Source organism: Sinocyclocheilus anshuiensis, unplaced genomic scaffold (genome assembly GCF_001515605.1).
Source record: "Sinocyclocheilus anshuiensis isolate Anshui unplaced genomic scaffold, SAMN03320099.WGS_v1.1 scaffold1841, whole genome shotgun sequence".
NCBI classification, from domain to species: domain Eukaryota; kingdom Metazoa; phylum Chordata; class Actinopteri; order Cypriniformes; family Cyprinidae; genus Sinocyclocheilus; species Sinocyclocheilus anshuiensis.
In genome coordinates, this window is record NW_015539935.1 from 200,825 (window position 1) to 227,943 (window position 27,119).

Consider the following 27,119-nt stretch of genomic DNA (forward strand, 5'->3'; position numbering starts at 1 on the left):
TGCAATATGTTGCGACACCAAACTCTCAACATGGAGAAATAGCACGAGTAAAACCTGGAAACACCTGGACTGGTGCCACTAACACTAAGCTATAGGAGAGAGCTGCGGGGTCGGAGAAGTGAAAACGTCTGCGGACGAGCGCAGACAAGCAACAAAAATTAAGTTTAACTAAAAATAACAAAATCTGTTTTTATTAAATCATAGTAAAATGAATGAATATGCGAAATATTTGACTTAAATAGCCTAATTAACAGATTAACAAAACGAAAGGAAGACTGAGAGATATGCTGCTGAGTTTGGTTCATAGGCTATTTGTGTGGCGCGGCGCTCTACGAAAGTCCACGGAAAGGAAACCGAGATGACAGAAATAAAAGTAAACACATATATATAAAAGAAATTAATACGCAAAATATATTTGACTTAAATAATGAACAGATTAAAAAAACGAAAGGAAAAGACTGAGTGTATATGCTGCTGAGTTTGGTTCATTTTTGTGTGGCGCGGCGCTCTACAAACAAGTTCACGGAAAGGAAACCGAGATGACAGAAATAAAGTAAACACATTGCAGTTTCGAATGATCTGTATGACCAAAAATAACAGAGTATTTTTTTGTTGTTTTTTTCCGCTGTTCGATCGCGCTGGCGCCTCACGCACACACACATACAACATTGCAAACGTTGCAGCCTGTTCATTATCAGAATAAAATACAGTCAACCAAACATATAGATACACTGTTTAATTTAAATAGTGCGTAGCCTACTGCGTAGTACAATGCGTGCCGATCCTGAGCTCGGGCCAAACACACATTTGCTCATGTGACGAGGATGTTTTTTAAGTGCGTTAATTAAGCTTGGTTTACATAATAAATAATAGTTTAGCATTGAAATACATCGCCAATATGGACACATTTAATTGGATTAATGCCGAATGAGAGAGGTAGGCTGCGCGAGAACGCCGTTTGCTTTCAGTTTCGCATTGAATTAGCCTAATTCATTTTGGCTTGTTTAGCAACTTATATTTTTCATTCTTGTTTTCTTATGAAAACGTTCAAAATAGCCTATAGGATAGGTATTGTGTTTATTTTTTGTACATGATAATATTTCGCTTTATTTACCGGTGTTATTTATTAATGTAATAATGTGATTTGTGCTTATATTTTTTAACCTAAACTACAACGTAACATTAATGTAGACCTACATACCGGTATCTAAATATGATTTCATATATTTTATGCTATATAGACCTACCACATTACCCTCCACTGGATGTAGAATGAGCAGCAATAAACTACATTTTGGCATTTTATAATACTTCTGTGGATATTTTGGTGAAAGTATCTCAAAAGTGGTGTAACGCATTACAATTCAGAGACAGCAATATTGTGATGTAACTAATTACTTTCAAAAGACAGTAACTAGTAATATATAATGTATTACATTTTGGAAGTAACTTGCCCAACACTGGGTAGGACTAGGAATGTAGAATATGGTCATGCAGAATATGTGCTTTACTAATAAACAGGCAATATGTTAATAATAGGCATGTTAATAAGCAACTAGTTAATAGTGAGAATTGGTCCCTATACACTAAAGTGTTACTGTTGTTTATAACATACTTCTGCTCCCCTGACATGATCACTAATGTAGTGTACCAAGACCCAGAACAAGGCTTTCCATAACGTGTCTCTTACACCTGCAATAAAGTGTTCATATTCACATTGACAGCATGATCAAAAGCTGGCAGCTTCAGGAGAAGCTCTCCGGTTTCAGTTTGCTGAGTAACAGAGATCTACATTTAGCCTGAAGGTATCCAGCACCACAGAGATGCTTCATTCCAAAAGCCGCCCATCAACTATCTGAATTAATGACAGTAAAGCAGTCTTGCGGTGACTTTATTTCCTTTAGGGAATCAAACACATGAACCAAATAAAAATCTCACAGACTAACTAATATATATATATGAAGTCGTGGGGAAGTCGTGGCCTAATGGTTAGAGAGTCGGACTTGTAACCCAAAGGTTGCGGGTTCGAGTCTCGTACCGGCAGGGATTGTAGGTGGAGGGAGTGAATGTACAGCGCTCTCTCCCACCTTCAATACCATGACTGAGGTGCCCTTGAACTGAGTGCCCTGCTCCCCGGGCGCCGCAACAAAAAAAGTGGCTGCCCACTGCTCCGGGTGTGTGTTTACGGTGTGTGTGTGTTCACTGCTGTGTGTGTGCACTTTGGATGGGATAAATGCAGAGCACTAATTCCGAGTATGGGTAAACATACTTGGCCACATGTCATGTCACTTTCACTTTCATATATATATTAATCCAAAGTGCAGCAGTCTTATAAATATATTTGCATTATTTTTAGTCAGTTTTTATCCATAAATCTTGGTTAAGCTCAATCTACAGCATTTATGGCATTTTTATGGCCATTATTGGTGATTACCACAAATTAGGCAGACTTTTCCCTCCTTACTTCATAGCAAAAAGCAAAAATTTGAGGCACTTACAAGTGGAAGTGAATGGGGCCAATTCGTAAACATCTAAACTTTAGATTGTAAAGACTCACTGTTTCAAAGGTAGCCAAAAAACAAAAACTAGATTTTAGTGTAAAATAAGTGCTTACTAACCTTTTCGGTGTGAAGTTATATTCAACGAAACACCTGAAATCTTAAAAATACAGAGCCCTATGTATGACATGGCCATGAATTAAGAATTCATTCCCACTAATTATTAATTTGTTCCTTCTTTGTAAATAAACCATGGCCATTAATTAAGAATTAATTCCCTTATTTTAGTAAATTGAAGCCACCTTGTACTAATTTGTTCCCTTGTTTTAATTCAATCAGAATGAATTAGTACAATATGCCATAATTTAATAAAACAAGGGAATGAATGAATGAGTCGCAGGAACAAATTCTTAATTTGCAGCCAAGATTTATGCAAAACGAGGGAACAAATTAATAAAACAAGGGAATAAATTCTTAATTTGTGGCCACGATAAATATCTTTTGTCATGTGCTGAGCTCCATAATCTAAATGACCATCAAATTTTTACGAAAAACAGCTTAGCAGGTCAAATAATGCAGGTTTTATTAATAAATAATACAATTATAGACTTCATATTTTAATTTTTAAATCCTACAGTAATTGGCCTTATTCACTTCCATTGTACAGTGTAAGTGCCTCACCGTAAGCTTCACATTTTTTATTTTATTTTTTTTAAAGAAAAGAACAGATGAGTTTATTTTTTTTTCTTGTGGTAATCAACATTATGTCAGAAATGTTGTTGTTTTCTTTTAAGAACATTATTTTAAAAGCCTTCACCTACTGCTCCTCAACCACCTTGACTTTATTTTAGGTCTCCTCTATAACTCTGACATATTTTGTGTGCTTGAATAAAGATGTCCTAACGTACAGCTTGGTGGAAAGGGGCGAGTTGATTCTATAAATAAAGCATGATGGATGGGCATCACGCTCCATAACCCTATGTAAAGAAGGTGACTCTGTGGAACTTTAAATTGGTTTGTGTTGTGTTTACTGGTGGGCTGTCTTCAGTGTAGGTAAATGGAGGAAATAGTGGCCTTTCCCACTCACATGATTTTCCAACTCATTACACCAACAATCTCAGCGTAACCTCATTAAACTTAATGCCCTATCTTGAAGTCTGTTAGTAAGCAGATGAAACTTTTAAGGCATATAAAATGGGTTTAGTATGATCAACAGTAACCACGTCACAATGAGTGCTTTTACTTTCCGCGATCTGTGCTTCCATGACCTGTAATTAAATTACTGACCGCTTCCATATGCATCCATCCCAGGCATGCTTTTAAGTCCAAAGCCAAGTCTAGCATTCCAAACAACTCCAAACCTCACTTACACACACTTCTGTATCTATGATCTCTGGGAAAGTTAACGGATTGTGCCCCTGTGTCTAGAATGAGCTCTAAGTTTTGTTTTCATAGGCCGAGTGGTGCCCTCACAAATCCTGACATCATTTGCAATAACATACAAAAATGCGGCTAAAATCTTCCAGCTGTTTTCTACTCAAAGCAATTCTCTCATACACATGAGCTGGAAAACAGTCAATGGTGCGATTCTGCGACTTTTACCACCACACCCCATGGTCTGCAACTCAAACTCAACAGCTCAAATCCAATCCTGACTACACGAAACAAATATGAACATTCTCCAGAAGAAAGGTTAAACGATGTTCCAGGTTCAGTAAAAGTTAAAAGGAGAACACAAAAATACAAATTCTGTCATCATTTATATCTTTGCAAACCTATAAGACTTTCAATTTTGAAACACATATGAAGATATTTTTTACCAAGCAACATTTTCACACTTCAAAAATACATCGTTAAAGTAATCCATATGAATCAAGCAGTTTAATCCAAGTCTTCAGAACAGACACATGATAAACCGATTTAATGTCATATATAAATATATCAAAGCACATACAGGGAGTACATCCAGAGTGCTTGGTTAATGCGTGAGAACAATCCTCATTGGTTCTCTCGCATCAAGCATTAAGGTTTGAACTTCCGTGAAATGTTGATTGCATAGGCTTTCAATGAATGGACAAAAATGATGAGAGAATATTAAAAATATCTTCATTTGTGTTCCAAAGATTAACAAAAGTCTTATAGGTTTGGAACAACATGAGGGTGAGTAAATGTGAACTGTCCCTTTAAGCTAATTTGTGGCATAATGTTGATTACAACGTTAAATAAATGCATAAATTATTTCGAATCACTTCTCCTTTTCTTAAAAAAAATGGAAGTAAATTGGGCATTTTTTTGAGTATTTGACCACAGAAATGAGAAGCTTATAATTCTAGAAAACCACTTTTATAGAATTTGAGTATTTTACCACAGAAATGACAATCTTGAAATGTTTTAAAAGCACTTCTAAAAGCAATTCTTCTGTTAAAATGTGTATTTTTTTGGGTTGTAAAGCTGTTTATTAAATATTTTTTACAGCTGTTTTAGGGTTTATTGATCAACATTGTGATGTCGATGAAGGCATAAAACTGGGTATTTTCACCCAAAAAAATATATATATAAAATAGTGATTTTTTTTCAAACTAAACTCACTTCATCTTTTTTCTTCATGATTTTCTTAACAAAAGTAAATGGGGACTGTTCACCTTTGTAAGTGCCTTTCACTTACTTAACCCTGGTTTTGAAAAGGTGGGACAAGTCAAAATAATTTCAAATCAATATACTGTAATATCACAAATGCTGTCGACTGAACTTAACTTGTACTGAACCCAGAATATTGCTTTAAGAAATGTTGTGGCTGGATCTTGTCAATATATTGCATCGAGGCCAGAGAATAAGTCTTGGCAGCTTTTGATGAAGCTAAGTCTCTGAAATCCCAGGAAAATGCTTTTATGATGTGGTCTCTAATCTGAGGCCCAAGGCAATGTAAAAGCAGTCTTGGGTCAATGCCTGTAAACTTTTGTTATCGGATCAAAGCAGAGAAAAAACTCTCGAGGAGTCATTTTTCGTCAGGAAACTGACCGATTAGCCTGTTAACCAAACTTATCTGGGTAATTTTCTCTATAAAATCTTCTGTCAAGAAAAAAAGAGCATGTAATCATTGCAAAAAATAAAAAATGCACAGATCCCAGGAAACTGGCACATACAGTAACCTCCCAAGTCTGTGACATTTCTCTTTGTGAAACATGTGCATTCAAGATGCTTGTATGATTCAGATTTAGTCATGGTGAGTAGAAACCTGTGGGAAAACCAAAGACTGGGGCCGATTTTTTTGCATAATGTTCATATGTCCTCTCAATCTAAGTTGTCATAGAAACAAGAACTTACTTGTTTGAAAACCAGACATTAAGTGCAGCTCACATGAGCACACACACGTACACATACAGCATAATGAGGACACAAGCTTACCACAGCATTTCCTTCAATTGATCAAAATACAGTAACATACAGTTACATTTTCAATAGATGATTTTTGTGCATTGCGTTTTATTTAGCTGAAGTCTGTTATCTTTCTATAATTTCAGCCATAAATTAGCCATCTTGTCTAAAAAGTTGAAAACCAACTCACAAAGAAGGGTTTGAGACTTAAGTGTTTTTGAAACCAGTTAATCACTATTAAAAAAAAAAATTCAGTTTAGGTGACGAAAAACAAGCCAGCATGAGAAATGTTGCTTGTAGCCCAAGCAGTAGGATGTTGTCAATTTAATTTACATTTAATTCTCACCCTCATGTCATTCCAAACCAATTAAACTTTTGTTCACTTTCGAAACGCGCAAAAAAAGGTATCTCTAAAGATTTCTGTCGCTTCATTGAAAGTTCATGCAACTAAAATTTGTAAGCTTCAGAGAGTTCATAAAGATCATCAAATTAATCCATATCATCTGTGCAGCTTAATTGTCTTCTTAAGAAACACAATCACTTCATATCATAGATTTAATTTATACTTCTACTCACACATCGATCAACACACATGATAAGCCGAAGCTCAAAGAACAACGTTTACCACATTTGATGTACTCTATGTAGTGTACTCTATGTGCGCTGATCAATGTTTATATATGAATAAAAGCCTGAATGAAATCTGTTCATCATATAAAGCTATTGTGTCTCTTCGGTAGACTTGGACAAAACTGCTAATTCATTTGGATTTCATTAACAATGTGTTAATGAACTTTTTGAAGTGTTAAAGTTCGGTGGAGTGGACTTTCAATGGAGGGAAAGAAATGTCTCAGGTGGATGATTTTCATCTAACCCTTTAATAACAACTTCTGTGAAAAGAAAAGAGAGGAAGTATGACTAAACAGTAGCATATCCGTTACTTTTTGTTTGTTTGTTGTTTGTGTTAGGAAAGGAGAACTAGGCTTAGTTTCCAAGGGGAAGTCAGATGTTCTGATTACTAAGACATATTCAGTTTGTGGAAAATGACATCATAATAGCATCACACTGTTTGTCACTGTTTACATGAAATTGTGAAGCCAAGACTTCCCAAGCTAATTTTAGCCACAGATGCTGGATCTTTATTCATAGATTTTTGTTTGTTTGTTTTAATGTAAATTTTTTATACAATATGAACCACTTATTTTTACAGAATTGTCAAATCAATGAATAAATTATGAATAGAAATGACATAATTTTCACATTATAAAACTAAATTACACAAGTATCAAAGTATATATTGATCAGGAGTGTACCTGAGGTTATGATGAAAAAAATCTCAGGCTGAGAGAATTCTCAAGGTAATGGTGTGATCGACCGACTGCTGTAAGCTGATGGACAGGGGTTTGTTCAGTCGTTTGTGAGTGACTCACTATCTGGGGAGCATTTCCTCCAGGTCAGCGACCACATAGGCCACCACAGCCCAAACAGCAGAACACAGGTTCATCTCCTCTGGGTTTTGGACGCTCATTGTGTCACCGTCGCTGTGGTGGAACCAGAAGTACCTCTGGTCTGCAGTGTGCAGGCTGGCGCCTGAGAAAAAAAGATACATAATGAACAGAACTGAAATGGTGTGATTCTGTTTCATATGTGTGAAAATTGTCCTTCTGCCTTAGAATATTAAATAGTCTGGCTTACGTCTGCTCTTTAAAATAGTTCACCCAAAAATGAAAATTCCATCATCATTTACTCACCCACATGTTCCAAACACACATTCTTTTCAATGCAGTTATATAAAAATTATGAATACCTCAAATGTTCTGAAGCCATATGATAGCTTGGTTTAAGAAACAAATTATAGAAGCTTGTTTCTGGAATAAAAAATAAAAAAGGTAATTGCGACTTTTTATCTCAGAATTCTTAGAATTCTGAGTTTACAACTCACAATTATTTTTTTGTTTCCGCCACAGTATTAAAAAAGTAAATAAATAAAAAAGGTAATTGTGACTATATCTCACAGTTCTGGCTTTACTATGAGATATAAACTCAGAATTGCAAGAAAAAAGTCCGAATTTTGAGATAAAATGTTGCAAGTATCGTTTTTTTTTTTTTTTTTGGCGAAAATGGGCTTGCATAACAAACAGACATGGTTTTCTGAAAATCTTAAATTCCTAGCTACTATATGTAGTTACCATATTTTCCGGTACATAAGTGCCGTTTTTATCATTTGAACTGTGCTGCAATTTAAATAATAAAGTGACTTATATAATGAAAATAATGTCAACATTTGGATTTGACAAGTGCATTTTCCATACATCTGCAGTTTCATTTCGCTTTAAATAAATTAGTTTGGGCTTGCCATTTAATATAAATTCCACAATAATTTATTTTTGCTTTATACATTTATTTTTTATTCCTGTTCTTTTCTGAATGTTATTAAATTTAAAGGTTTTGTTGTGGAGTGAGGCGATACAGTATTTATAGTATTTATAATGTATGTAAACTTTTTTTAACTGGTATTTTACATTAATCTAAATGTAATAAAATAATGTGACTTACAGACTGATGTGACTTATTTGTTTGTTTTTTCTTTTTCTTCTTAAAAATGCAAATTTGAACCAGTGCGACTTATAATGAAATGCAGCTTATTTTCTGGAAAATAGTCTGTCAAATATCTGAACAAATAATTCTTTTGAATTAGATCTGAATGATTAGTTCACTTTTTAGATGCATCTGGTTCACAGTTCACAAATTTAATGGTCGTAGCATCTGATTGGATGGGGAATATTATCAATTCCATTCAGTTTCTCACGCAAAGCTATCGTATGGCTTTAGAACACTGGGAACACGAGTGACATCAACCAATTTTATGATTCATTTATGGTGCTTTTTTGCCGTATTTGAAACTTGAAAGCTCCAGGCCACTTTCATAGTAACAGCATGAAAAAAAAAAAGTCTTCAGAATTTTGCTTCTTGCATTTCACTGAAAAAGGAAGTCGTATGAGTTTTGAATGACATGGTGTGTAATACCATTCATTTTGGGGCCATTACAAAACGACTGCAAGCTATTCTTTTTGTTTAGTTTTAAACTCTGTACGGGTTTTCATATTCCTAGGCCTTGATCCAAGTGACGCTGATGACAAGCTGACCATGGCAGTGACTCATCATTAACACAGCATCACTCATGCAAAATCATTTTAAGATCAGTGTGACATAAACACTGACAAAAACATTTTTCTATATCCCACTGCAGGCCTCATTCTCTTTGTTTGGAGGAGCAATAGAATCCAGAATGCATGTGGTTGCAGTTAAAGCCTGTTTGCCTGCCATCTATTTCTGTACTGATCCCATATGTGAACAGTCACGAGCCACAAGATTCTTTATTCCCCTGGAAATTCAGGGACAGAGATTTGTTTGACCTTAGAAGGGTGCTTGGTGAAGCATTGCTTATTCTCTGCCCTAGAATCAATAGTGTGAGGTGTACGGTGCAGTGAACTGAAAAAACTGCACAGGGTTGAGGCTATGTTCCAACAAACCTCCAATGTAAATGCAACTATCAGTACGGTTTTTAAAACATCTATTTGGTTTTATATTGAAATATTTTTTATTTACACTAAACTTCAGATTGCAATGCTAATGTTGAAATTAGTTATTCGCAATCTGCCACGATTACTGTACTTTGCTTGTTGAGTGAAAGTCTATTTATCTATCTAATCTATACAAGTTTGGGGTCAGTAAAATAATTTTTTTTATTAAATTAAAACTTTTTCCAGCAAGAATGCATTAAATTGATCAAAATTGACTCTTATCTTGTTACAAAATAAATTAAAGGCCCTTTTTTTATTTTCATTTATTTGGTTATATATTTAGACATCTTTTATTTACACTAAACTTCAGTTTATGATGCTACTGTTGAAATGAGTTATTCACAAACTGCCACAATTACTGTACTTTGCTTGTTGAGTGAAAGTCTATCTATCTATCATTATCTAGACTCTTATCTTGTAACAAAATAAATTATATTTCAAGTAAATGCTGTTTTTTCATTTATTTGGTTATATATTTAAACATTATTTAAACATTTATTTAAACTAAACTTCAGTTTACGCTGGTACTATCTATAAATCTATCTATCTATATCTATCTATCTATCTATCTATATCTATCTATCTATCTATCCATCCATCCATCCATCCATCCATCTATCTATCTATCTATCTATCTATCTGGCCGTACAATTTTGGGGTCAGATATTTTAAAATAAAATTAATACTTTTTTCAACAATGCATTAAATTGATCAAAATCGATCGTATCTTATTACAAAATAAACTATATTTCAAGTAAATTGCGTTTTTTTCTTTTCATCTATTCATCAAATAATCCTGAAAAGAAATATTTTACAGTTTCTGCAAAAATATTAAGCAGCACAACTGTTTTCAACATACAGTAGATAGTAATAAGAAATGTGTCTTGAGCACCAAATCAGCATATTAGAATGATTTCTGAAGCATCATTTGACACTGAAGACTGGATTAATGATGCTGACATTTCAGCTTTACCATCACAGGAATAAACTACATTTTAAAGATATTAAAACAGAAAACAGTTATTTTATATTATTATCCAATTATATTAATTGTGATATTTTCGATCACATAAATGCAGCTTTGCTGAGCTTAAGAAAGAAACGGTCATTTATCAAACTCTTATTCTGCTTTTGATTTTTTGATTATTACTGACTGCACTGTTAACACTATACCAGATAAATACCCATACTACTACATCACATTTGCGGCACATTCTACAATATCCAACAGCAAATACAAACCGTATCAAGCTCCGCTTTTGAGTTGGTAAGCTGCCATGACTGTAACAGAAACCATCTTAGCTTACATTAAACTTGAGAGAAGCTGTTGAAAAGCGATGCCAAGATTTCATGTTTGAATTTGCAGCTTTATCAAGGGGAAAAACTACAGAGCAACTTGTGATTACACATCAAATGCAGCACAAAATCTTCTGTTGTTGGAAAACAGAAACCAGCTCAAGTTGCTCTGTGTTGCTGTGGCTGTTTAGACAGCTGTGCGGGTGATTCATTTGTTTAACGTGTTGGCTTTAAACTTCAGCCGAATTTCGCCATACATTTCTACATGCCTCCTGCTGCGTTCATTTTTCCTGCAGTGATGTCATAGTCAATTCATCTGATAACACTGTGTGCAGTGCAGCGAGGGAACAACCGATCCTCTTGTGTGCCGCAGTTCATTGGTGGTTAAAGCAATCAGACTGGTGACTACAGACATTAATGAGATTTATCCATTCTAATGCTCAAGTAATTTAATATGATGACGGGAGAAGGCAGTATAGCTGCCATGCGTGACTTTTCACAAGAGCTAATGACTGCTTATACAGTGGGGTCTCAGAGTCTGAAATCACTTTGTGAAGCAAGAACAAAGAAAAGTTATGACATAAAACGAACACCAAATATTTATGTTTCTAGGTCACTAAATCAAATGTAAGCAAATCTGTAACACAGACCAGGCAAGGTACAAAATGTCAGATATTCTTGCCAGAAAAAGATGCTCTTTGCAACATGCCGGATTACGTGAATTGTTAAATCATGTTCATTTTTTACTTTTTTATGCTAAAGACAAATGAAAGAAAATAATGGAAAAACATGTATTAAATTTGAAAAATGCAAAGTGGAAGTGTCTTCAGGACTTCAGGAATCCCACTGTAACTGCAGAGAAGACACTCTGATGCTACAGATATTTTTTCTTTGGAAATATTGAAGATACTGGTCACAGTTCGTTATTTTAATAGCGATAGAAACGATCAATAGTCATAAAAAGCAAACTCTGCCAATTTTCTGAGTGTGAACATATTAAATGATACACTACATTGCACCTGTCCAAATCTGCTCATGGGGGTTAACCATGTGAGCGCTTTTCACTTCTGCCAAGTTTCCCAAGCTTTTCAGAGCCAATTTCACAGACCATTGGCTGAACTCAAACAATTAATGCAGTTATTTTAGTCATTAGACTGTTGAAGTCCATTGCAGTTTGTATGAGGGAAGCACAAAAAGAAGAGTATAAATTAAACACATTACATGTTTACAACCATGTTTGCTTAGTGAGTGGCTTCTTAGCTTAAAAATGACAATGATAAAAGCAAAAGCAAAAAAAAAGGGTACATTTTGTGTTCACAGAAGAAAGAAGGTTTTGAATGACATGACAGTGAATAGTAATTTTCAAATTTGAGTGAACTGTCCTTTTAATACAGATTGTGCGGTTTTTCTTTGTTAATTGCAATCAATCACAAGGCAAGATCCAGAAATGAATTCTGCTAGATGAAACTGACCTGGAACCCCAGCCTTCATCCACATGTTAATGTCTGTTCCCTCTCCATGTTCTTCAAGCGACGTGACATTGATGGGAGCCAACAGTTTCATCACCTCCTTCATGATTGCCCGAGCTTTGTCACTGCCAGTGAACTGCAGTCCCAGAGGACTGAAGGTGCCTAGGTCAGACTCCATTACCAGGTCAAAGTTCGAGATGTTTGCCTTAAGAGAAGTGGAGAAGAAGTCACCACAAAAATCAGAGTAGAAATATACTAAAAAATGCTATTATATTATATTATATTATATTATATATTTAGGGCTGTCAGTTTAACATGTTTACAACGGCGTTTTAGTGCCACGTTAAAAGAATTTTAAAAATCTAAGATTACGAGATTAAGGTTATAATGTTTTGAGAATAAAGTCGAAATTACGAGAATAAAGTCGAAATATTATGAGAATAAAGTCGAAATGTTTCTAGAATAAAGTCGAAATGTTTCGAGAATAAAGTCGAAATATTACGAGAATGTTTCAAGAATAAAGTCGAAATATTTCGAGAATAAAGTCGAAATATTATGAGAATAAAGTCGAAATGTTTCAAGAATAAAGATTAAAGTTATAATATTTTGAGAGTATATTCAAGCCTTTTGCACATGCAAAAAAAGATTGGGAGCACCGGGAGATATTCCAAAGTCTCAGCTTTCAAAATCTGTCCGTTTTATAGCGAAATACAAACAATATATTACAATAATGTGTTTTTTTCATGCTCTTTAATGTGGCGTGACAGATTGCTGTATTCGCTTCAGTTTAAGCGGCATGTGAGTCTTTCCGATTACAATAATGAGACATTATTTTCATTATAAATTAAGCTATACTGTTTTTACATGCCTTCTGATGTTCCTTCACTTTTTATATCTTGCTATAAACTTGAAATAAAGAGGAAAACACATTTATAATTTGTATTTCGTGACAAAACTGACAGAATTAGAAAGCTGAGCTGTGTTATATTAAAAGCAACAAAACACAAAATTATTGCGATTACCTGGTGGCTGGCATGCTACAAATAATGAATGGAAGACGTTAAATATTATGTCCAATCATTTACTGTATTATACCATGAATAAAACAGCTTGTGAATAGTCACTTACATGTTATAGCCTACAGGCTACCTCAGAAAAGAAAACAATATAACTTATGTTAACGAGTTGGAGCCCACTTCAACTTTTAGAACGTTTTATTAATTAAATAGGCTACATGTGAGGAATAAAAGTTTGGACGCCACAGACGTTTTTGCGGAGTAGGTGGTGGAATTTTCACAAATTTGGAATATTGGAATTTTCACAAAGAAAACAGTATAATTTAATGAATTGGTTCACATAAATACAGCGATCTGATCATTAAAGAGCTTGAAAAACACATTATTGTAAGACACATAATTTGTGTTTCGCTATAAAACTGATTTTGAAAGCCGAGACTTATTAAAAGTAGGCCTACCAAAAGCACAAAGCGTATTGCTGTTGGGTGGCTGGCGCACTACAAATAAAGAATGCAATGCAATATAATGCAAAGACATTAAATATTATTTCCAAGCATACTGTCCCCGCGAGTATGACACATGGTATGATTTCTGCTAATAATCCCACATATATTTGTAGTGTATTAAAAATAGGCTAAATAAGAGAGCTACAGCTCCCCCCAAAGGAATGTCGATTGGGTGTGTGAGCTGAAGTTAAGATAAAAAGTTGTTCCTGCTCAGTCTGTTAATAAATATCATATTCTTGATATTAAGCTGTTTCCGCGAGTCCTTAAAATTGACTCTTCCTCATCCCAGTAAGATGATCCGACCGCTCGGACGCAACAATATTCAAATAAATTCCGGTGGCCTGGCAACTTCTCCCAGTACCTTCTCATCTAACACAAAAATTGCTTTAAATAATCTTTTGTGGGTATTTCCACAATCAAATTAATTTTGCGATTAATTAGATTAATCAAAACATCATGTAATTAATTAGATTTAAAATTTTAATCGACTGACAACCCTAATTATATTATATTATATTATATTATATTATATTATAAAGCAATACATGATTTTTTGTTAATCTGGGTTATTGTATGCTTGTAAGTTTTTTATTTTTATATATTTTTTTAATGATGGTTGGTTTCATTCTCAACTGTGAATTGCCAGCCCAAGTCATACAAAGTTCTACCAACTATCTACATAATTGGATGCAATACAGTAAAAAGTTGGGTCAGTGGTCAAAATGCAGCATTTGAATCCTGCTTGGCCAGAAACCACTGCTCTCTGATCAGAATCCAACCTCATAAAGTAAAAACGAAATCCCATTGCAATGTGCAGATACAATGGAGGTTCAAGTCCAACTGCTGGCTAAATTATTCCATACCATAAAGTATCACTTTACAGCACACAGACCTGACAAATACGGTTTATTGCACTGTTTGGTCCAAAACCAGAAGAGTCCAAGTAAAACATTATTGACAGAAATAAAAGCTAGATGGATGGGTGCCACAGCACTTGGGTTTGTGTGGGAAATTTCAGCCAATTTGCTCCTCCTGCTAAAATTAGGATCAACTCTGAGAGTACTTTCACCATTAAAATAGAAACCACACAAACCTGGTAAAACCTTTTTGTTAGATGCCGTAACCCAAGACAGTAAAATAAGCCATTTAAATAATTCTAAACAGAACTAATTGTGAGGGTACTGTGTGCGTTCAGGATAAAAGAGAAAATCCATCCAATTCTTTGATAAAAGATTTCAAAAATGCTCTCAAGGACAAAAGAGCACTTATATAACGAACAGAGCAAAATGTGCTTACTTACAAAGTCTACATTAACTTTCTGAAACATTCTGTGCTTAACTGATATAACAACATTTACAAACAGTTTTTAAAATACATAAAACATGCCATAGATTGTTAGTACAGACAACTCAGATGAGCTGTGGCACATTCTAGAACAAGGGTGTCAAACTCCTAGAAGGTCACAAGCTGTGTTGGACTAATAACTAATATTGGGGTAAACATATATGGAATTCACTAATCGCATTCACTTTAGATTACATACGCAGTACAAGGCGAGTGTCCATGATAAATTATAGAAAAACATTTTTCAAAAAAGCTTCTTAGGAAGTATTCTTTGTATTCATGTTGTTTTCATATGGTTTTGAAAGTTTTGCAAGAAAAGTTTCAATATAACTACTATGAAATATCATGAGGTGTAAATAAATCAATTATTATTATAAATCATTCAATTTCATTTAAAATGAATTATTTCAGTCACACTTTATTTTAAGGTCCAAATCTCGCTATTAGCAAGTAATTAACTATGATTTTTGCCTCAATAAACTACTAATTTGCTACTTATTAATAGTTAGTAAGGTAGTTTTTAAGTTTAGGTATTAGGTAGGATTAGGGATGTAGAATATGGTCATGCAGAATATGTGGTTTATAAGTACTAATAAACAGCCAATATGTTAATAATAGGCATGCTAATAAGCAACTAGTGAGAATTGGTCCCTATACTAAAGTGTTACCTTTAATTCACATCATTCGATTTTTCAGTTGCACCACATGGCATTTTACCGCCTGAAATAACTTCAACTTGTCATAGAAAAGGTCAAATTATTTGATTCTTTGAAAGACTTAATGACCTTGACACATTGTCATAAGGATCCACAGGATCCTCTCTATGATAATTTTCCCTGCATGTTTCTGCCTGTTGGCTTAAAGTTTTAAGAAGAAGAAGAAGAAGAAGAAGAAGAAGAAGAAGAAGAAGAAGAAGAAGAAGAAGAAGAAGAAGAAGAAGAAGAAGAAGAAAACTACTTAATAAGGTTTTCTTTTCAAGATATTCATTCCTTTAATGAGGCTCTTTTTCTACATTATGATTTCAGGACAGTTGTTTCACCCTGACATTTTTTACTTAAATGTCAGAAAAAAATTTATATCAAGGTGAATTTAATTCCAAAATGAAAAACATGCTATTCATAGAAGAGGTGTATTCAGGTCAATGTATGCATGATAGCATTTTTAATGCCTTTATGAAGAAATTAATCAGATGAGAAAAAAAAAATATCCTCTCTATCCCTGCATGTTTCTGCCTGTTGGCTTAAAGTTTTAAGAAGAAGAAGAAGAAGAAGAAGAAGAAGAAGAAAAAGAAGAAAAAGAGATTATGCCAAACTACTTAATAAGGTTTTCTTTTCAAGATATTCATTCCTTTAATGAGGCTCTTTTTCTACATTATGATTTCAGGACAGTTGTTTCACCCTGACATTTTTTACTTAAATGTCAGAAAAAAATTTATATCAAGGTGAATTTAATTCCAAAATGAAAAACATGCTATTCATAGAAGAGGTGTATTCAGGTCAATGTATGCATGATAGCATTTTTAATGCCTTTATGAAGAAATTAATCAGATGAGAAAAAAAAAATCACTGACAGACAATAATTTAGCAATTAGTGAATATTTCCAAACAACAACACTGGCAAATGGAACACTGAAGAAAAAATAAAAATAAACTAATTACTGCTCGTGGCTTAACTAACTAACTACCTAACTAACTAACCAACAATAATCCATCTGAAACCAAACATTAACAAACTTAGGCATAAACAAGGAAAATGAATTGTAAAACTTATTTAAATCAGATAAATCCAATTAATATTAATGCATCACAGGCAATTTCACAATTACTTTAAATATTAACAATTATTTAGTGGAAACATGTAATAAATGAACTACTTGATTCCTTATTACTTCTCTTCACATGTAATTAAATTAACGGTGTTAAAGCTGTAAGTTGTGAGCTACTTGCAACACAACAAATTAAAGATTGTTGCCTACCTGTCCCGCTGTATATGAAAATAGAACATTACAAATATTCATTCCAATATAATAAATTAACTTATTTAACATAATTACATCTTCAAATATTCGACACCCTTGTTCTAAATCATCCAACAGAACATAACAGTGTTAATATGATAGGGAAGTGTACTTTGTGCTGTTGGAAGTACTGAGCAGCTCCCACCCCGCCTGGCTCCTCTGCGGACCACAGCACCGTCCTCAGTGTTCTTTTGGGACGCAGCCCTGGGGACCCAAGCAATCGACAGTATGAGCTAAACACAAAATATTTCAGAATACATTTTCATAACGCAGCCAATGTAATATTGCTTCACTGGCTAAGATCAAGGTTAGTCGCTTTCATCAATCTGATCTTTTGCAGAAAAGGACAAGAGAAGATTACATTTATTTTTAAAATAAAAGTGCATATGTAAGGTCAGGTTGACACATCAGAGACGGCAAGCTGACGTATCTGGGAAGGCAATGCTAGATGATCCTGGCCGTCCAGACAGTTGCATACTGGGCACTTGATAACTTGTCTGTACTTCCTGCAGAGTGGAATCTGTGAGAGATATTTTGGGCTTAATTGTGTTGGGCTTTCTCGATGATCCAGATGGGAGAGCTGTCCGTATGTGCATCTATCTCCTAAACTGCAAGGTATACATAGGAAAACAGGTCACTGTGTCCAGGTCAAATGGCACAGAAGAGGATGCGGCCGAGAGAACGTAATATACTAGAACATGAGGCTAATACGAGTAGATTTATGGATTCTGAGCAAATAGCTCACACTGTTGCAATAATAAAAAACTTGCATAGTAGAAACAGAGCCAAGGACTCGATGAACTGAACGTCGTTGTTGAGCATTTAAAATGTTGTAGAGAATGCTTACTCTGCCAGCAGTGAAATGAATCATGTTGTCTGTGGTTATTGTGCACCATTATAGCTTTATTTCGCCAGTGTTTGTGGACACCATTGCCAAGAGAAAGATGTTAAATACAAATGAGCACAACCCTCGGTATTGCCTGTGCAATAAAGCAACAATAGAGAGGAGAGGAGCCAAGAGACTCACACCGCATTGCATATTGACACTCAGCAGGAATTTTAATAATCTCCATTAATAACAGAATACTCTCAATACACTGCACTGCTTCAACAGTTACTGCACTTGCCCCCAAAAATAATATGCATACAGTCTGAACTAAAACATCTTCCAAACACTAATCTTTTACAATTATTTTTAAATAGTAATTAAAAATACTAAAAATAATATAATGACTTATAAACACATGCATTTTCATTGAATTCTTTATGGCTAATTTTAGAAGAGCAATATACAGTGGCAATTAATTCACAGCACGTTTTTTTTCTGATTAAAAATAAAAAATTAAGCATTTTAAAAAATATATCATAAAAATGCTTATAGGGTAATTCTGTGTCAACACAGCCAGAGAGTCTGGTGAAAGACATGGACAAATATAGAAATAAAGAAGAAAGCCAGCTGTATGCATTGCACAGTGACCCACATTTGGTTTTTGACCATTGAAAATGGATCAAATTGAACAATTATCTCTAGGACTGAATCACATAACCTTAAAAATGAAGATGCCAAAAGAAAAGTCTGTTACGAATGAGAAGCCAAAATCATGTAGAGACACAGACATGCAAACTCTGGGTTGGTTGGTTGGTTGGTTGGTTGGATGGATGAACGGACGGACGGATGGATACACACACACACACACACACACACATACATACATACAGTACATACTGTACATACATACATACTCGAAAAGCACCTTTTCCCCATTTTTGAACTGTCACCATTGGCACAAAATGCTACAAGGATAGCTAAAGTCAACAGATTTTACTAATAAACCATCCAATCTCTGTGTAAAAATAACATAATGATGCTGCCATTTTTCTAAATTCGTTTTCTCCCCCTGTGATATGGCTCAACTCTCAAGTGAAAATTGTCATTTTGACGGCCCTTTACAAATTAGTGGATAACTCAGCAAATATTCATCCATGACATTTAATATTTTGGCTTCAATCACTATTTATGCTAAAAAAATTAACTTAATCAAACAATTTAGCCTGGAAAGCTTCTGAGATTGGGTTGAATGACCCTATAACTTCTCTCATGTGTACATCTCAGTCACTGGCAGCTGTATATAATTAAATATTTAGTCATGTGACAGAGAGAGGGGTTCTCAAAATGTTACCATCTTCAGAGGTCTCACCTAAGTCTCTGATCAAAGAAAGTGCTTCCCAGGAAATGGCGACCCCACCTCCATCATCCATAGCGCCCTGGCCCACGTCCCAGCTGTCCAGGTGACCACTGAGCAGCACCACCTAAAACAGAATCAGAGCAAAATCATACAAATGAATAGTAAAATAAATATTTCATAACATATTTTCTCAGCATTGTTTCCTTTGTTTTTTTTCTTTTCTTTTTATAGTTACACAATTGTTTATTCATGTATAAAAAGGGTTTACATAACAGACTGTAAAGGGAAAAAGGCATCCTGGCAACCTTTTCCAGATGTTGACTGTCAGTCTAAAATGGATCTTGTCAAACCCAGGCCACAGTGAAAGCCTTTAAACTGATGGTCTAGATTAGATTTAAACTCTAAACATCCTCCTCTCATAGTTCTAACACTGGCTAAATATATCCCTCTACTCCACCGAGAGCATCTTCTACCACTTTACATTCACTTTCGGCAGAGCTGCAAAACTTTAGGAATATAGCTTACAAATAATGCTCTCCAATTTTGTTTTATACTGTCAATCTGCCGTTCATACAATAGCCTCTATGGGCTGGTCAAATTTTATGGCAATAAACATCCTGAATGCTTGTAAAAAATGCTTGTGAACATTTGGGGAATAAAGCTCAAACGACGTCTGTTTTTGAGACTCGCCTCAGTTAAGTGTGGATTTTCCAGTTGATTTGTCAGCTATCTGCCTACAGCATCCCGTTGGCAAATATACAAATGTTGTCTGGACATCCGCCAATCAGCTACAAGCCCACTCCCTCCAAATGTATTTTTGAATACTGTGACAGATTTTGTCTATACCGTGTCATGTTGTTGTCAGTCCCATGACAGGTTAACACTCCCAACAGCATCACGAGAAAAGGCTAACGGTAATCTATGCCAACCATCTGTGAGTTACAATTGGTGAACTCTAAAGCAACAGCCAACGTGCCAACAGCAAAAGTACAAAAACATTCTGTAGTGACCGTTCTTTTGTGTTGAACAAAATCTACTGTGAGACTTGTGCTTTCATGATCAGACACCAGAAACACACATATGGAACGTCTAGGTGGAAACAGTTCAGACTGTTCTTTAGTGCTGCTGAATTATTAAACAGGAGACAAATCGGGTCGTTATTTTGTCATTCTTGTGCCATTTCAAACCCGAATGGTTTTGCTTTTTTCATTTTGAAGACATTTTGAATAATTTTTTTACAGTATATACAAAAAAAAAACTGCTAATGGCAGCTATCAAGCTTCAAAAAGGACAAAGAGCATCATTAAATTAGACAATATGACTTTTGCGCAATTTGTAAAGTCTACTAAATTCATAAAGTGAGACATTCAAGTTATTATTTACCAATAATCTTCCCTTCCATAAAGCTTTGAAATGTCATTTACATTTGTGTTTAAACTCGAGTCAAAATGGCCTGTAAAAGTAAAAAAATACACTAGCATTCATAAGTTTGGGGTGTGATTTTTTTGTTGTTGTTTGGAAGAAATAATTACTGATATCATCATGGATTTATTTTACTGAACAAAAGTGACAGACAAAATTTTTATTTCAAGTAAACACTGTTCTTTTCACCGGTCAAAAGTTTGGGATCAGTAAGACTTGTAATGTTTTTTTAAAGAAGTCTCTTATGCTCATCAAGGCTGCATTTATTTGATCAAAAATACAGAAAAAAAACGTAATCTTGCTAAATGTTATTACAATATAAAATAATGGTTTCTATTTTAATATCCTTTCAAATATTTTTTTTTTTTTTTGTGATGCAAAGCTGAACTTCCATCAGCCATCACTCCAGTATAAAGTGTCACATGATCCTTCAGAAATCATTCTAATATGCTGATTTATTATTAGAATTATGAATGTTGACAACAGTTGTGCTGCCAAATTTTTTTTTGGAAATTGTGATACTTTTTTCAGGATTCTTTGATGAATAAAAAGTTAAAAAGAAGAGCGTATATTCAAAATATAAATCTTTTCTAACAATATAAATCTTTGCTATCACTTCTTAATAATTTAAGCACATCCTTGCTGAATAAAAGTTTAAATTTCTTTCAAAAAAAGAAAGAATAAAAATGTACTGACCCCAAACTTTTGAACTGTAGTGTATATTGTTAGAAAAGATTTCTATTTTAAATAAATGCTCTTCTATTTAACTTTTTATTCATCAAAGAATCCTGAAAAAAGGTTCCCAAAAAATATTAAGCAGCACAACAGTTTCCAGCACTGATAATAAATCAGCATATTAGAATGATTTCTGAAGGATCATGTGACACTGAAGACTGGAGTAATGATGCTGAAAATTTAGCTTTGAATCACAGGAATAAATGAGATTTTAATGTATATTAAAATAGAAAAACGTTATTTTATATCATAATAATATTTCACAATATTACATTTTTCCTGTATTTTTGATCAAATAAATGCAGCCTTGATGAGTATAAGAAACTCCTGTAAAAAACATTAAAAATCGTTCTGATCCCAAACTTTTGACCGGTAGTGTATATATTAAGCAGCACAACTTACTTTGTACTCTGATAATAAAAAGAAATGAGCACAAAATCAGCATATTAGAACGATTTCTGAAGAATGGAGCAATGGCTGCTGAAAATTCAGCTTTGCTGTCACGGGAATAAATTGCATTTTAAAATCTATTATAATAGAAATCAGTTATTTTAAACGGTAATAATATTTCATAATATTGCTGTTTTTACTGCATTTTTTATCAACTATATTGAGCCTTTGAGACTTCTAATAAGAAATTTCTTTCAAAAATTTTACCAACCCCAAAATTTTGAATAGTATAAATAATAACGAATAAAATAGATCAAATAACACTTTGAGTAAATAAAGGCTACATAAAGATTTTTTTTATTATTTTCCCCTTCTTTCAAGTGCAAAATGCAAACAAACAAAAAGTAAACCAGATTTCTTCAGACTGATGTTAGACCGGCACTGCATACATTACTGGTTTGGCAGGAGGACCGGCCTAATTTGATGTGGTCCTGAATTATGGAACTGATGGATTAATCTGAACAAGTTTTTATGCATAAAAGAAAATAAAAATATTTTTCTAATTGCCGTTTCGGTTTTGAATATATTTCAGTCTAGTCTAGTAATACTGACAGCATAGCATGAGAATGTGAAAAAGAAAGGGAAAACAAAACAAAAAAGACCCAGGAATAGGCCAAAAAAGCAGGTTTAGTAGTGAGTACTGAGACAAAGAGAGATCTGTTTCCAGATTAAACTTAACTTCCTAATAACTATGTGACAGGGTGGAATGTAAGGGCTGGCTGACCTCATAATTAAACACTATCATGTCACCGTTAATGAGCTCTGACAGGATGAGGCTATTAATTACGAAGCACTAAAATATGAATGAGGGAGTGAAATTAAGAGAGTGCACAGGGAGAGGATGAGTTGAGCCTAATGAGCCTGCTATCCAAGGGAAGTAATACTGAAACACACAATTCAATATCCTGCAGTAAATCTGGACCAGACAGGGGCCAAACCCTATAACTAGCTGAACAATCAAGATGTGTAAATGAAAATGAAAACGCATGCTAATCAAATGGATGTAACCGCAGCTTGATATTTGGAATGAAATCATACAGTGATCCAAAAAAAAGTAGTATGCTTAGTTCTCACTTAAATATCACTGTGCAAATGTTGATGTAGACATTTGATACAAATGTAGATACAAACTACTGGTTCAAATCAAGAAGCACACCAGTGGCCATTTTTAAGAATAAAATTATTCTTAACTGCTTTCTTTCTTACTTTCTAAGAATAACATAAAGAATAATTTGTATTCTGGATAGTTCACCCAAAAATGAAAATTGCGTTTCTTTCTTGTGTGGAACACAAAAAAGAAGATATTTTGTGACTTCCAAAGTAGGAAAAAATACTATGGAAGTCTTTTGTCTTCAACAGAAGAAGGGGGAAAAAATGTCATACAGGTTTGGAACAACAGTAAATGATGACAAAATGTTTCATTTTTGAGTGAACTATCCCTTTAAGAATGTTTTTATCTGTTCTAAAAAAAATGTTGGAAGAATTTTAATTCCTGAATATATATATATATATATATTTTTTTTTTTTTTTTTTTTTTTTTTTTTAAAATATTTTTTAGTTTATATATATATATATATATATATATATTTTATTTTATTTTTTTTTTTTTTTAACATAATTTTAAGTTAGGATAAAGTTAGGATAACTTGTCTTAAATCCCTAAAGGTAAGATGTTTCATGATTTTATTAGGTTGTTTCTAATACAGTATTAAGCGTTACAACATAACACTGGGTACATATAATACATTTCACTCATAGTATGGATGTGCATGAGTACTTCTAAGTAACACCAATTATAATGTAAACAAAAATAGATCATGATAAAGTATGAGGATTAAGTCACAGCTCTACAAAAATAACTCATATAGAGACCTCAAAAACGTGCTGCTGAAAGCTAAATTCCTGTCAAGTCATTCACAACGGAAACAGTTTGCATGCTGCAGGCAGCGCAACAAATTTCCTTTAAGATGTTTTCATTGAATTGATCAACGACTCTATTCAGTAAGAACCGCCATACAAGCAGATAACTACAAACCTTGTAATTTTCTTCATAAGAAAAAAAAGATGTCCCTTAATTTACAATGAACTTGACTGAATCAGTGAAAAACAGTCGATTTAATATAGGTACACTGTGGCGCTGGTGTTATGAAAGGTATACTCTAAGTACACTTTATAATAACTTTCATTAACAGCCCAAACAATGCAAATGCTTTATAATATATTTAAACATTTTTTCATGTATTTGAAAGAAGATTGTTCATCCAAAAATAAAAATTCTATCATCATTTACTCACACTCATGTTCGAAACCGGTACGACTGACTTTCTTCTGCAAAACACAAAACAAAAGTAGATACTTTGAAAAATGTTGGGTTACCATTGACTTCCATTGTGTGGACAAAAAACACTGAGGCATTTCTCAAAATATCAAATACCATCTTTCATTTTCAACAGAAGAAAGTAAGTCATACAGGGTTGCAATGGCGGGTGAGTTTCTGAATTTTCTATTTAACTATTCTTTAATGGGTTAATGTTATTATAAAAGTTATAAAGTATTTTATATGGAAGAGAGAGAGACTGAAAGACATGCAGTTCCATCTGCTTTTCTAAAACATGTAACTATACAGGTTAATAGGGGTCTTACAGAATAGGGTCTTCTTTCCAAAAACCTAGGAATGTGGCTGTAAAACACATCAAAATCTTCAACATATGGTTAAAACTGAATGATTGCAGCAACCAATAAAAACCCAGAAGAGAAGTTTTGACTGGTCTACCACAACTAAAATGTTTTCCATAAACAACAGTACTCATATTCTGACCAGCCTGGAATCATGCAGACACCTAAACGTATGTTTACCTACAATTGGACATCTCATTTGGACACACTTCCCATTTCATTCTGTTTAAAAAACATATTTCAAGTTCAAAAACATTTGTGTAACTACAGGAGATATTCTTATTTTCCCTAACTTATCGACACTGAATGTTTACTGAATGGGAATTGTGTAACGGGGAAGTCATCATAAATAGGCCTGTAGACAGATTGACAGAAAGACAGAGGTTACACAAACTGTCCCTCATTCATTCTCTCCACCCCCACCACTTCCTGGAACTCCATCATTGTGTGTGCTAAAAAAGAGTGTAGCGTTTAGCGCAAAACCAGAGAGTGGTTTAAAGAACGTGTGGTGAGAGAATGAGCAAGCTTTTAAGAGAGCGGATGAGGGGAAGAACTCGCTGTGAAATGAACAGCCTGTACTGTACGCTCTTCAACAAGTCAGTAAATAATTCACAAACCACCTTCAGAAGATTTTGTTGTAACTCAAATCATCATGAAATAGAAGAGGACAACACAAAAGAACTAGGCAGTGATGAAATGTCTGACAAGAAATCCTAGAAATGTTCAAAATGTGTTGCCTCAGGAACTGTCAGCAATTAAAATTTCGGCTGACACAGAAGAGCGTACGCTGCTTGCGTTCAGCGGATATTCTCCAAAATGGCTCTACGGTGATGCGGAGAGACAGGGGAGACGAATTGTTGAATAAAGTCGTTATTTTTGTTTTCTTCGCGTACAAAAAGTATTCTGGTCACTTCATAACGTTACGGTTGAACCACTGATGGCAGATGGACTATTCTGACGATGTCTTTCATACTTTTCTGGACCTTGACAGTGTAATTTACTAGGCAGTCAATGGGACAGTCACAAGCCTCCCGGTTTTCATCCAAAATATCTTAAATTGTGTTCCGAAGACGAACGAAGCTTTTACGGGTTTGGAACGACATGGGGGTAAGTGATTAATGACTAAATTTTCATTTTGGGGTGGAGTAACCCTTTAATTCTCTCAAAATACAGTACATAGTTCTGTTTCAAGTCTTTAGGACATTTAAAAGGAACATTCTGGGTTCAAAACAAGCTAAGCTCTATCACCACATATAATCTGCTACAATGTTGATTATCAGAGATACTAACTTTGACTCAGGCCTCAGTTTGTAAAAACAGCAGTAATGGACAATGGAAGTTTATGGGGCAATGGTTTCTGTAGGTTTTAAAAGCAGAAATGCAAATTTTTGTATGATTTAAAAAAAAGCTGGCTATGAATTTTTCAACAGATTTCATGTGTTTTTTCCCCTATGTAAATAGTCCATTTCTGGTATCATTTTAAAGAGTGTACATGGCAGTGAATTTTAAAGTAAAAAAGAATAATAAAGAACTGTATAATGAGAAAATGTAGGCTATTTCGAATTGTTGTGTCTATTATAAGTTTAGGTTAATATCAAAGTTAAGTTAAGTTAAATTAAAAGACAACTCCCTTATTATTAAAAAAAAAAAGTCAAATATTATACATATTAAAAATGCTCTCAGTAACCACTATTTGATTAGTTTGATTTGATTTGTTTAGTTAAAAAAAGACTATTTAACTCAAGTGACTGAAATTATATTACCAGTAGTATAAGACCTCTTAAAGTTTGAAATGAAGGAATGAAAAACTGCTAGACAGATGTATTGGTCAGTTTATTAACTTCTAAATAAAGAAATGTAATCAGCATTTGCATGATATTAACTGCTCCAGAATGTCAGCAGAAAACAAAACACAACATCCCATATCTGCTGCATGAATTCAAGCACACACACAATTCGTTTAACAAAATGTTGAAACTTATCTACTGATCTGACCAGATGAGCCATTGGCAGTTTAAATCCAGCATTTATTGCATTTTATTTTTCCGCTCATCCCAAAAATTGCGTCTGCCAAAAATAAAGTGACTTTTTCAGGTCATGCAGCCACTCTGTGAATTGAAGAAATGAGAACAGACTGATCAAATACACAGATGTGCGTAATGAGACAGACACCACACACTGAAGCTGTCAAATTCACTCTCAAATTCCCCAAAAACCACCGCCATCAAACACGTGCAGACCTTGATCACTTGCATTCAATTACAGAACTGGAAAGTGTTCATGTCTGAGTTGTGCCAAATGACTGCAAACACTACAAAAGAGAACACAGAGCGCTTCCTCCAAGTTCAGATTGGACGTTCTCACTAACATTCATTTTGATGGTGGTTATTATGTATTTTATTTCACGTTCCTACTAAATTGGACACTTGGACGTTTTTTGTTCTTGTAGGCCAAACCCCTAAAACCCAGAAAAACTATTATTTTGTGTGGCAGGATATGAGGTCATCTGCAAACTGGTTTAATTTCCCTTCGCCATCTCAGAAAA

At 34.1% G+C, this 27,119-nt stretch overlaps 1 protein-coding gene across 2 annotated transcripts in view; it reads right to left on the reverse strand.

Moving 5' to 3' along the window:
• Positions 1-27,119, reverse strand: part of LOC107686943 (carboxypeptidase Q) — a 69,063-nt gene that overhangs the window by 21,504 nt on the left and 20,440 nt on the right. Inside the window, exons 5-8 of one of the 2 annotated variants that reach the window (XR_001634080.1) lie at positions 19,304-19,415; positions 17,218-17,309; positions 12,226-12,427; positions 7,187-7,463 (exon numbers count right to left, since the gene is read on the reverse strand). Coding sequence is in view for 1 of the 2 variants with exons in the window: in XM_016484069.1 (XP_016339555.1) it covers positions 7,303-7,463; positions 12,226-12,427; positions 17,218-17,309; positions 19,304-19,415 (567 nt within the window). In the remaining variant the exon portion in view is untranslated. Of the gene's footprint in view, positions 1-6,795; positions 7,464-12,225; positions 12,428-17,217; positions 17,310-19,303; positions 19,416-27,119 lie in introns of those variants that run through there. The other variant, XM_016484069.1, reaches the window with a different exon arrangement.